General features: G+C 43.5%; 1 protein-coding gene across 1 annotated transcript in view; it reads left to right on the top strand.

Annotated features, from left to right (window-relative positions):
• Nucleotides 1-10,360, top strand: part of ECT2L (epithelial cell transforming 2 like) — a 47,906-nt gene extending 37,546 nt beyond the window's left edge. Inside the window, exons 19-21 of the mRNA XM_034765542.1 lie at nucleotides 4,352-4,440; nucleotides 6,179-6,351; nucleotides 9,764-10,360. Of these exons, the coding sequence (XP_034621433.1) occupies nucleotides 4,352-4,440; nucleotides 6,179-6,351; nucleotides 9,764-9,894 (393 nt within the window). The 3' untranslated portion in view covers nucleotides 9,895-10,360. The remainder of the gene's footprint in view (nucleotides 1-4,351; nucleotides 4,441-6,178; nucleotides 6,352-9,763) is intronic.
• The last annotated feature ends 3,310 nt before the right edge of the window (nucleotides 10,361-13,670 follow it).

The following is a 13,670-nucleotide window of genomic DNA, read 5'->3' as shown; positions in this document are numbered from 1 at the left end:
GTTTGTTTACCTGCCGCATCCGCAGGTTCGGCCGATTGCGGCTCCCACTGGCCACGGTTCACCGCTCCAGGCCAATAGGAGCTGTGGGAAGCCGCAGCCAGCATGTCTCTCGGCCCGCGCCGCTTCCCGCAGCCCCCATTGGCCTGGAGCGGCGAACCGTGGCCAGTGGGAGCCGCGATCAGCCGAACCTGCAGATGCAGCAGGTAAACAAACTGTCCTGGCCCGCCGTGCTTACTCTGGCGGGCCACGGGTCAAAGGTTTCCGATCCCTGCTGTAGACAGTTTTAAAATCCTCTTGTTCCTACCCTTACTACAAACAATACTTTGGTTTTAAAGGGGAGGGGAGGAGTGGTCACTATATACCACTGGTCATATACTGCCAAAAGGAAGAACTGCAGGTGCTGAACCCAGTTGAACCTGCTGGGTAAGAACAGTGGATTCACAGAATATAGTAGCCCCGGGGCCAGCCTAAGAACAGGAGAAGTGTGGAATTCCACTCCTGGGTAGGTAAAGGCACGAGGCCTGACACCTGAGGGAATGGATTCAGAGACACCAGGAAGGGGACAGAGGAGTAACTGCCTCTAATCAGGATACCACCTTATCCCAGCAGGTGTTCCCTTTGAAACTGCTGCTTCTCCAGGTTCCAGTGTAGAGATTACAGATTAGACCATTGCTATCTTTCCTAAGAGTTGGAAGACCAAGGCTAGGAGGTTCTCTGCAAAACAATCTAACCCCAAGAGCTTCTAATTTTTGGGGTTTCCCAAGTCTGGGCATATACCCCATCCACCCTAGAGCTGCACTTCAGAGTAGTCCCTCATCTGGGAGTGGACCACCTCAGAAAATGGGTGCTTAAGATAATCAGGGAAGGATATGCATTAAAAATCATTCACTGTCCTGACACAAATTTATCCTTTCCCCATAGTAAATTAAAATAAACCAACCTTATCAACAAGACCCCTTGCAGCATCAGAAAATTAAGTACATAATAGTCCATATACATTGGAATGATAGAACCAGTGCCACAGAAACGGTTTGGTCTGGGTACAAGATTCTTTGTAGTACAAAGAGCAACAATGGCATGCAGTCCACTTAAGACCTCAAGTCCATAAGAAGATAAATACAGAGTACTTCCTTTTTGGACTTGTAACTTCTCCAGAGGTATTCACAAATGCCGTATCATCCCTCTCCATGTATACTCTGGTCCAATGACCTCATCGGGTTATACAAGGCCCAGCAGCCATCACTCAACATGTCTGTGTGAACAAGTGGAAAGGCCAATTACAGCCATCGCAAAACTCTAATATCTAAGCTATCATCCAAGACAATCTTTATTTCAGAAGAGAGACAGGAGAAAATAGGAGGGGGGCTTGGCAAATCAGAGCTAATAAAGTTTCTGACTCAACTACTGAACTAACTGGTCTCATGAATACCCAGCACAATTCTTTCTTTGTTGCAATTGTTGGCTGGAAGCAAATTAGTATATAAAGATCTTGATCCAGATCCAGTTCTAGATCTCTTGGTAAACTCATTCTCAATATTATTTAATAGTTAGTTGATGTCAGGTCCAGATACAGATATCAGACTCCATATAGGGGGAAACATATCTGGACTTCTACATGAGTTGGGGAGGTGTGGCCAAAGGAGGAGACATGGAGTAGTATAACCTGTCTCATGTTATGGAAGAATGAGCTTGATAGTCCACTTCCCACAGATGATTCTTCAGAAACATGGTGTGTATATAAAACTGATAAGAAGGCAGAAAACCTTCAGCACTGCTTGTTCATGTCCTGGGCAGAAGCTCTCACTCTATTCCTCAGGATTCTGCACGCAAAAAGGAAAGTCATGGCTGACCAGCTCATCAAGACACTTAAAATCAAGGGAATGCACATTATGTACATCACAGACCGGGTTGAAAGCCTCTTGAAAGAAAATAGGTTCCTCAAGTCCAGTTGGAAAAAATGAGGAATTGGAGTCTGTGGTCACCAAGAGGGCTAAAAGGCCTGTATGCCTCCTCTGCCCCCAACCACGGAGTACAGATGGTAAAGAAAATTGTAAAGGAACAGACCACAGTGATTGTAATCACCTTCTAATTAACCTCAGGTCTTGGCTCTCAGACCTGATTTAGATGCAACTGGAACCTCCTTAAACTTCAAAAACACAAAACGTAGTGTAATGAGGACCTATCGTGACCCAATATCCATTGCTGCCAAACCCATCAGCTGCGAACCTGAGAGGCTGCAACTAGTATCACTCATTCTAAGGTGATAATCACCCTCCTAGAATATTGAAGAAAAAAAAATCACAAAATATCTGTGTGTAAATGAGGATTAGATGTTGGTGTTAGAAGACACAAATCAGGGCAAAGTCAGCTGAAGCATAGCACATTCTAATGTTTTTACAAGAAGGCTCACACACAGGGCGCTAGGCCAATAATTTTTGGAAACATAGGTCAGAGACTAGAAGCATATTGCACTATAAGAAACCCAGGAGAACGTTGCCTCATCATTACGTAAGATTCAGGAGAACCGCCGCTCTCATCAGTCCTCTGGCAACATGCAGATTCCTGTACTGATCTTGATCTGTGTGCTACAAGTTTGAATAAAACTACTGTTCAATCAGTTGCCAGGCCTCTCTTTTCACTGAAAGGCTCTTGCCTACTCACCACCTCCTTCTCCAAAAGGGTTTCAGAGACTGGCATATTCTCAATGAAACTTCAGTTCCATGTTCTATCAAACATGGTAGTTGTGTGAACTAAGCAGGCCTCCATCCCCAACATCACCACAGTCTTCCTCAGATAATTGGGAGTGATATTGTTGCCCTCCCGGTTGAATCCAAGCATCCTAAGTAGAAGTGCATAAGTTAGTTGTGAACAGAACTTACAGAGGAACAAAGGTGTATACAGCAGAGGCATACAAGCCTCAGCTACAATTCCTCTAGTTACTATGCATTTTCTGAAAAGAGCTGCAATTTTGTGGGCAAGTGAGGTCACACATCAAATGGGGAGGTCTGTTAAGCTCCTACAAGATCTTCCATCTTTATCAAGCACTGCAGAGTCAACCCCCTCACCCAGGCTCTCAGTGTTTGGTGTTATTGAATGGGGTGCACTAATAATCCTTAAGCTCCTTTTCAATTCTATACAGGTAAATCGAATCCTTCCTCCTCCCGAGGGATAACTTGCTGCTTTCTGCATGCCACTGTGAAGGCTGTTTGACATGGAGGGGACAGACAGGGACAATTCCATCTTACCTGTGCATTTTCATTCTAGGACCTTTCACGCCAGACAGCTAGATGCCCCCTTTGGAGAACAGCATTATGTCCAGGTTTTTTTTCTTCCTATTGCTCGCTTGTTAAGTACTTTGAAAGGGAAGAGGTGTTTCCTCCAGGATATCCTTAAATTTCATGTAAAAGCTCTGCTGCAGATGGTTTGAGTTGAACAGCACTTTCACACTTTGGTATAGGTAGCATTTTTCAGCACTGGAAGTTATCATCCTGGGGAGTTCTTCTTAAGGGGTAGCCCAGGCTCAGAGCAAAGATGTGCTCAGTCACTTTACAGTAGGACATTCCCCATCTCCACGCCAACTAGGGGCTGAGCACATGGAGAATCCTAGAATGAAAATTTACATGCAAGAATTTCCTTTATAGGCCAAGCTCCTTGGCCAGACTATATCTCCCATCAGTCTCCCCTCAGGGCGTAAGGAGAGGGTAACATCATGGGAGTCCCTAGCTGTAGTACTCCATGGGAGATGTAGGCTGCAGTGGAGAACAGCCCATACAAAAGAGAATGGGGATATAAGGAAATCAAAGTACAAGTTTAATGAGGCACCACAGCAGTATGTCCAAATTATTTTGGTTTTGGGCTCGAAATATTTCAGTTTTTGGGTGTTTGATGAAAAATTGAGATTTTCTGTGGAAAGCAGACATGAAAAAATCTGAAAAAAAAACCTGTTGAAAATTAGTGGACAGAAAATTTTCAGTCAGCCCTACCTGCAACATTTGCATAATTAAATGTGCTAAAAAGTGGAAGCCAAGTGGTGACTCACTCAGCCATGTCAATGTCTACTTCAGTTGAGATGCATTTCAGGAGAAGCCACAATTTGCAGAATTTTTTTTTTCTGTATCTGGTAAATAACCAAAAGATATCTGATAGTATTAATCCATTTTAGAGGCACTACCCAAATCAAAATTCTGGCCACAAAAGGAGGCCTAATTAATAAAAACAAACAAAAAAATAACCCCATATTCTCTCATTGTCAGTCTATTGTGACTTAATCTTGTAATTAACATATCAGGATAAACTTTATAACCAAAATTTGGTTTCCATGTCTTTTAATCCTGTAATGTTTAATTCACAGAATTTATTAGAAGCCAACAGGTACCTGATTAGAATACAAGATGTAACCCAGTTTAGCTGCTGTTCTGAGGAAATCTGTGTTTCATTCAGGTAAACAAACATATTAAAAAATACCAAAGGGGGGAGTGATAAACACAAAACTAGATCTCACAGGTGACTGGTTGCTAATTTAGAGTTGGAAAGAAGTTGTCCCAGGTCCTTGCCACTGTGCCCTGAGGAAATTTTGGAATAGAAAGAATCAAGTGGAATTACATATTCCTCTGGAGCACTGGCCAGAGATCAGTCATTAGCATTAAGTGGTCATATCTCACCTCCATCAACTTCCTGTGGGAGGTGGGTAGCAAATTGCATTCTTCTTGTTTTCCTTTTGTGAGCTCTAAGGCAGCATTAAATTAACATAATATTAGATAATATTCAGGTTGGATATAATTATCAGGTTCAAGCACAAGGTAGTGTGCCTACAAGGCTGAAGGCCAAAGTAATTAAAGAATAAACTGCCTTCAAATTTCTTTATCTGGTAGCACCCATCTCTTCCGACAGGTTCTTTTTTTGTCTCAACTGTGGAGATAGAAATTAATTGACCAGAGTGATGATACCACTACTTAGATGTGTCTATGTTTCCAGCTTAAATTTTTGATTTCCAGCAGAGGAACCAGAACCTGTCATCTCTATCATCTGTAAAAGTTAGAAAAAATAATCAGCTCCATATTTAAGAAGTTTTCATGCTGGTGCAAAACTGAGAAAAGTCTACAAAAAACAATTCACTTGGCTGGTCATTTTCTGCATCTTTTGCTGCTATTTCAGATGTGTGTTTTAGTAAGAGCCTGCCTCCTACAAACAAGCTTCTTCTGCTTCACCATACAGGAATATGCAATAATATTGCAACTATGACTGGAGCTGAATACTGTATGAATTGCAGAAGAATTTTCCTTCTCGTAATTCTTCTAAATTACAATGTTTAAAACTAGAGTGTAAACAGAAGACATCTAAAGGAAAGTTCAAAACCTGGCATGGGTGAGGGGAAAATACAATTTAAATAGCTTAGTTCCAGAACTGAGGAGCCACAAAAATGTGTCCTGAAATTAAGAGACGGGTGATATTAGATCTAAAATTTTACAAGTTTTGAACACTTGCAACAGGCTGGCAGTACCAAGAATAGAAGGTAGAAGGTCTCAGTCTTGATGAGAAGAGAAAACTAGTTGTAGTGATGCCACAATTCTATTGAAAACAGGGCAAAGGACAACTCAAATTCAACTCTTTACAGTTAACAGTAGAAAGCAGCCAAACAACTTTGGTATAAAGGAACAGCCACTTCCCAAATGCTGGAAGTTCTAATTTGATTCTCAGTTCACCTGAAAGTCATTAACTTAAATTAAAAACCAAAATTGAATGAAGCAAGACTGTAGAAAATTTGAAGCCTCTGTGGATTGTCAAAAACATTATGTATCCCCCAACTCTATTAGCTGCAGCTTAAGGGATTCTTATAACCAGTGATGAGAATGAAGTGCGAGTGTTTGGTATCACCAGAACCCAAAGTTGTAATTGTAGCCCAACATGTATTTTACTTGCAATGTAAATTAATATAATCCAGAATTTAAAGATTCCATCATCACCACTTTCATTTCCAAGGTCAGATCATCTTCCCTATGTTACTGGCCCCTTCACAATTATTTTCACTTAAAAGACAGGGAAAACATACTGATATTAATATATTGTAGAAGTACTGGATAACTCCGATGTAGCTACACTAATTCTCAGAAGCCTCTTATAGATTTCCACGTGTCTTGAAGTTTAAAGCATACAAGTAATTGTTTTTCCCTTTTGGCAGGCTCTATGAACACATCAGCGATCTTAGCCTTTTTCTCTTCAACGATGCACTTGTTATTTCAAACCGTAGCATCTCTTATGTGCCGTTTGAACGGACTCCAAAAACAACTTACCAGTTCTTGGCATCAGTAGCTCTTCACAGGCTTGTTGTAGAAGACATTCCATGTTCAAAATGTATGTTTTATAACATTCCTCCAGTGATCAATAATGTCAGTTTAGAATGTTCCATTTTGTGGGCTATAATCTGCTGTTAGTTTGTTTTATTGTAGTTGAATTTGACCTACATAAGAAGTAATGTAAGCATGACGATAGGCCATTTGTATTTATGTGGATGAGGTGTAAGGCACCAAGCTACAGTTCTTTAGTGTTTTCCAAAAATAGATGGACTAAATCACCATACACAAGTTCAGCTAACACTACACTTCAGGTAATTATTACCCCTTATTCAGACCCATGTTGAGTAGTTCTGATCATTACAGAGTTCTGGCTTAGGGTCTGTTTACACTGGAGTTTTATTTATTTATTTTTTTAAATTCCATTTGATTGCCAAACGACTTGAGTTAACTAACACGTTTGTACATGTTAGTGTAGAAGAGCCACAAGCATGGAGCGCAGGGTAAACCAAAAGTGTGTGCATCCTGGAACAAGCATTTGTGAAGTGTCCCGATGCCATGTGCAAACAGATTAATTTCAGTTAATTGGAAATTAAGTTAAAAACTCTAGTGCAGACTTATCCTTGCATGGTTTCTTATTCATATGGGATATGGGGGAGGGGGGTAACACTGTGTGCACATGTGTTTTAAACTATTAAAACCTCTGGCCTCACTTACGCCGGAGGCTATCATCATCATCCACCCACGGAAGGGCAAGAGCTGAAGCAAAAGCCAGCATATGTCAATGGAAGACAGCAATATTTGCATTCTGCCACTGTCCTAGTGCAAGGCAGTAAATCAGCTTAACTCCCAGGCCCGCTTACTTTAACTTCCAAATTACTATTACCAGTATTTTCCAGCAGTCAGTAGGGACTCGTGCCTTTTCATGGGACCCTGAATGCAAAGGAGATATAGAACAGAGAATAGAACACAAGCTTGCCTAAAGTCTTTCTGTAATTTATCAGGCAGAAGAATATGAGTACCAGGGTTTGCAGAATGCACCCTGCAGCTGTTTTTCTTCTCTCTCTTCCTCTCTCCTTGAGGCTCCAGAGGCTTTAGACTTCAGAGATAGTCCCACCATTAGGACTACAGCTGGAAGTTTTTTCAACGCTAACTTGTTCAGCAAAAAATACAGACTCATTGACACCAAAACGTTTTGTGAATTTGTGTCAATTTTACCGCACTGTTTTGGATGACAAAGCCTAAAAAAAATCTGAAAAAATTGAAGAGTTCTGTTGACATTTTCAGAAATAAATGTTTTAATTTTTTTATTCAAAATGATTTTCAAAATTTACTTCATTTTTTTAAAAATTAAAAAGATTCAAGAATTTTAATGTTTTTTGTTTCCGCTTAAGCAGAACACCTCATTCGGTCCAAAACAATCTTTTTAGGTTTCGATTCACTGACCCTTTTTAAAATATAGATTTTAGTTTGACCCCAAATTACTTTTTCCACCCATTTTTCAGAATTGCCAGCAAACTAAAACATCTGTTATTCACACAGCCCTAATTAGGGCACCCTTCAGAACTAACCCTTCCATTGCTCCTCCTTGAGCTCCCCTCTCAGCAGGTGGATTGCTCTCATTACACAATCTAAAAGCTTTCACTATTCAATAACTATTTCTGATATCCAGACATTTTGGCTGAATTTTACTCTAGTACCTGAAAAAAATATTCAAGTTTGATCCTTTCCCCATTCAACCATAATGAAATATCTGAATTAGTTCTTAATCAAATCAATTCCTCCCACCTTTTGTTTAGCAAAAGCAACTTTTACTTAACACCTATATTAATTACAGTTGTACTTGAAACACTGAAGAAAGCGTTGTTTACCAGACAAGTGGGGGGAATAATATTTTGAACTTTGCATAAACAAGCAACTGGGCTAATCAGTCCCTATACAGGGAATCCTCTTGATGCACGCTTAACTTTCATTAACATTAATGGGTGTTGTAAGGAGTTGTATGCATCAGGAAAACCTCTCCCCGGGCTTCCTGTGTCTATTTTTAAATGAGAGGGGATTTCTCAAGCCTGATAAAGCAAATACCTGGAGTGCCCATAGATAAAAGTCAGCACCAGGCGTGCACGGTTACATCCGCCAAAACCATTATAAATCCAATAGCCTACAAAGCAATTTAACCCCAGTAGTGCATACTTCAAACAATCTGGATTATGTTAGTGAAATGCAGAGACATAGTTTGACTTCTATATTTGGGAGTGGGGACCACACACAGTTTATGTTAATTATTTAATCACCCTTAATTTTTTGTTTCAATTTATTTGCAGTATGTTTACCACTTACAAAAATCAATATTAACATAAAAACAAATTCTTGAATAAACAGAACCAAACACTTTCATGTAACTATGAATCAGGTCTCCTTGGTTTTAGAGATACCTAAACATGCAATGCACACACACAAATCCATGGCTAAAGCCCGTCCCCTTTGCCCGGCTGCTTGAGCACATTCCACTCATATTTAACCTTCCTTGTTCACTTTGTCACTCACCTGGGCTTGACACAGTCAGTGCTGTACACTGCACAGACCCTTGGGAAGCAGCTCTGATCTTATGTTCACTTGCTACAGTGTTACCGGTGCTGATTAGAATGTCTAGACACCTGTGTTTCTGAGGCAAGTCTCTTATTTTACGGGCTAGTAAAACTGAAATGGCCCCAAGCTGAAGCTCTGCTGTCTTCCCCTTACGCAGCCCATGTGAGGAAACTGACCTGGACAGTGCCTAATGTCACTGCTCGCCCCCCTTCCCCCGAACATTGCTCCGCACGGAGGAAGCAGGGCCAAATAGAAGGGAGAAAAAATCTGACCCCTCCCCACCATGCGATGTATCTAGTTTGGGGAGGCAATGCCCCTCCATACCCCTCCCAATCCCTACCCATAGTGAAATGCTTAGCAGCTTGTTTGCTTTTCCCCATCCTCAAGAGCCTAAGCAACCAGCAGATTTAAAAAAAAAATCTTAATCTGAGAAGACCAGAATCCATAGCTAGATTAAGTTAGCATAGCTCCCTCAGAAAGCCCCATGCAGGTCACTGGAGCTATGCCTATACACCAGTTTAGGAGAAGGTAGGGTTGACGGTCAGCATATACTTAGATTTCAAACTTTTAGCAAACATGATGCCTAAAAACATAATTTAACACTGTCCAGTGTCTCCCCTGTGATATCTACCTCACTTTGTGGGCTGTATTCTATGGGCTTACCATATGACCAGTCCCACATACTCTTAAATCAGACAAGCAGAAGTATTTTTTGCTATTCATTATGTCCTTAAACCATTGGAAGTCAGAATTTAAGAGTAAAGATATTTGCAAGATTCTATGAAACTCAACCACCTTAGATAACCTATCTTATTCCTTAGATAACCTATTGGTCAAGAGCAGTTAATACACTAAAGCCTTTTTCTTTTTTTACACACTAACAGATATCAAGAATGCATTTATTCTACAAAGCCCAAAACGCCAATGGATTTGTTCTATAGAGGATGAAGATGATAAATTTACATGGCTGTCTGCACTGCAAAGTGCAATCAACTGTAGCATTGAGAAGAACTGAGATTCATCTTAATGTTTAGGATGCCCAACTCCTCTAGTATGTGTTAATTATTTGTGAACAGATATTCTGTGCAGTTTGCTACTCTGAGGAACTTTTGTTCAAATTCTGCATCATTACCAAGAAGTTAGCATTCCTTTTGATAGAATATTATCATGTGTGTGCCTCAGACTGCAGAAACCTACAGTAGAATCAATACTTGTTGTCGACTTGTGAGACTGATCTTTTTAAAAAAAGAAGATCACACTATTACAATCCATTTCGCCTTCACAACTTAAGGCAAAATCCACACAATATGGCTTAATGGCCTTCATAAAAATCTTCATTGCATGACAAACCTGAAGAAAGCTGCTAATTTGTCGAGAATCTGCTATGAAAAGGGCTTTAGATATTCTCCACTGATTGCACGAGGGGACACTACAGTTTGGTTAAGGGTAACAAGACATTTTGGCCTTGGCTACACTTCCAAATGTACAGCGCTGTGAGTTAAACCTGACTTCGTGCAGCTGAGTAGGGAAAGCGCTGCAGTCTGTCCACACTGACAGCTGCCCAACGCACTGTCGTGGCCACATTTGCAACAATTGCAGCGCTATTGGGAGCGGTGCATTATGGGCAGCTATCCCACAGAGCACCTCTTCCCATTCTGGTGCTGTGGGAAGGGGGCGTGGGTGCGGGGCATTCTGGGTCCTGTCCCAACGCCCCGGGATGCATCGCTTCGCATCCTAGAAATCCCTTTGTTTCCGTTCACCTTTGGCACCATCTTTCAACGGTTTCTGTGCAGTGCGATCTGTCTGCAGGAAATGGAGCCCGAACTGCTGAGGCGTTTGCTGACTTATCTCGCCAGCACGTCACGTTTGGCTGTTGAACTATTCCTTAAGATCCAAAGTGACAGTGAGAGTGAGGAATCAGACGATGCTATCGAGCCACGTAACGCATACGACACGAAATTGCTTGTGGCATTCACGGACATGCTCAGCACCGTGGAACGCCACTTTTGGGCTCAGGAAACAAGCACCGAGTGGTGGGATCACATTGTCATGGAAGTCTTGGATGATGAGCAGTAGCTGCAGAACTTTCGGATGAGAAAAGCCACTTTCATGGGACTGTGTGAGAAGCTCGCCCCCACCCTGCGGCACAAGGACACGAGATTGAGAGCTGCCCTGCCAGTGGAGAAGCGGGTGGCTATTGCAATCTGGAAGCTGGCAACTCCAGACAGCTACCGGTCTGTCGCAAACCAGTTTGGAGTGGGAAAGTCGACCGTTGGAATCGTGTTGATGCAAGTTTGCAAGGCCATTAATCGCATCCTACTCAGAAGAACCGTGACTCTGCGTAACGTGCAGGAAATAGTGGATGGCTTTGCACAAATGGGGTTCCCTAACTGTGGAGGGGCGATAGATGGGACGCACATTCCTATTCTGGCACCACCCCACCTAGGATCCGAGTACGTTAATCGGAAGGGGTATTTTTCTATGGTTCTCCAGGTGCTTGTGGATCACCGTAGGCATTTCATTGACATTAACACAGGCTGGCCCGGAAAGGTGCATGTCGCATGCATCTTTCGGAACACTTGGCTGTTCAGGAAGATGCAGGCCGGGATTTTTTTCCCAGAACGGAAGACAGGGGAAGTCGAAATGCCCATTGTGATCCTTGGAGATCCCGCTTACCCGTTAATGCCGTGGCTCATGAAACCCTACACAGGGAGCCTTGACAGCAGCAAGGAACAGTTCAACTACAGGCTGAGCCAGTGCCGAATGACTGTGGAGTGTGCCTTTGGCTGTTTAAAGGGCCACTGGCGATCTCTGTATGGGAAGCTGAACTTGGCCGAAAACAGCATCCCCGCGTTATATCCGCGTGCTGTGCCCTCCATAATATTTGTAAAGGGAAGGGTGAAAGCTTCCCTCAGGCATGGACCTCCGAGATTCAACACCTGGAGGCTGAATTTGCACAGTCAGACAGCAGGGCTATTACAGGGGCCCAGCGCGGCGCTGCAAGGATTAGGGATGCCTTGAGGGAGCAATTTGAGGCTGAAAACCAGCAGTGATATCTGGTGCCCTGCACAGGAGTGAAGTGCAGTAGTTCCAATCTTTAGGAATCAGTGTTTGCTAAGCAGACAAGCAGACTTGCAGTGCCTGTTTATTTCCTGGGCTAAGGAGTCTTTTACTTTATGCAATAATAAAGAATGTTTTCAAAGCCAAAAAATCCATGTATTGAAAAGAAACAAGGGGGTGGAGTGGGGAACGGTACAATCACAGATTTGCATATGTCCTGTCTGGTGTGCTGTGCAGTGAGTGCTGCACTTCAGGATAGCTACACTGCATGGTGGTGGGGGTTGAGTGCAGCAGGTAAGGGTCGTGGTTTTCAGGGCTGGGTGGTAAATATACTGGTGTTGGAGGCAGCAGGTGGCGTGAAGAACACGGAAGTTGGGAAAAGTGGGTTAGAGGTGACAGTGGGCCACAATGGAAAGTTTTGGGACAAGGGCTGTGTGTGTGTGTGGGGGGGGGTAGGAAGATGGCGTTTGCGGTACTGCTCCTCTTTCTGCATGGCTACGAGCTCCTGGATAGCGTCTGCTTGGTGCTCCAGGATGCTTATGAGCCGATCCGTGCTTTGCTGCCGGTGCTCCGTGCTTTTCCGCCGGAGCGCTGCGTTTTCCTGGCGGATCCTGCTTTCTCTCTCCCTCCAGTTTTGTGCTCTCTCATTCTCTTTAATAGATTGCCGCATCACTTCTTGCAGCATGTCTTCTTTGCTTTTTCGCGGTCTCTTCCTGAGTCTGCAGTTTCTGAGCAGGCGATAAGAGGGACGGCTGAGGTCTCAAGGTTGATGCTGCTGTATAGGCAAAATGCAACATTTAACAGAGGCAGCATTGTTTATACCAGAGTAATGATTTCCCCCCGCACTTAAGGAGTAAAAAACACAGGCATAATCTACACAATAGCATAATTTTGCCTTCCGAAACAGAGCACACGTATCCCACGGGAGCCTCAAAATGGTGAGTAAGGAGGACTGATTGTTTCAGGGCTGCACTGTCCTCTGGGTTTCTGTGCCTTGGGGAGAGCCAACAGGTTCAGGGGGCAGCTACACTGAACACTGTCCCAACATTTTCTACAGGAGTTCGTCCTGGATGATATCTCGCTGCTGAGGGTGACCTGGGAAGCAAGGGAGGGTCTTCTACTGCAATGCGGCTTCCACCCTGGCCCATATGCAGCTTGCCTGTGTGCAGCAATGGTCCCCCTGCCCCTTGTGGCACAGTGGCGCAGACACGTTAGCCTGGCTGGGGCAAGGACCACGGTGGCTCTCCAGATAAACCTGCGCAAGCGCATTGCACACGTTCTGGATGAGCCATTCAAGGAGATTACCAAGGCCGATTACCGTGATGTGATAAACCACATCAATGCACTATTCCGCATCTAGACATGCATGTCTAACCCTCCTCTCCCAAAGAGCCCGCACTGAAAAAATTCCTTCCCGGGAAAAAAACCTGCTTACTGGGAACCTGCTTTTCTGTTTGTCCTCCACCAAGTACCGGCCACTGGCTACCTTCCTCCTGGCTTGAGAAGAGCTCCTGGCTGCATGGCTCCAGGGATTCCGGGGTGTCTCCATCGGTCCACCACTCTCATTCCCGTTTTCCTCCTTCTCCTCCTCCCCCTCCCCACCAGCTCTGAAGTGTCCATGGTGGTGCTCAGAGTGGAGGTGGGGTTAACCCCAAGTATTGCATCCAGCTCTTTGTAGAATCGGCAGGTTGCGGGGGAGCACCCGAGCGGCCGTTTGCGTCGCGGGCTTTG

Source organism: Trachemys scripta, chromosome 3, assembly GCF_013100865.1.
Source record: "Trachemys scripta elegans isolate TJP31775 chromosome 3, CAS_Tse_1.0, whole genome shotgun sequence".
NCBI lineage: Eukaryota > Metazoa > Chordata > Testudines > Emydidae > Trachemys > Trachemys scripta.
This window is presented reverse-complemented; position numbering and strand designations above follow the sequence as displayed.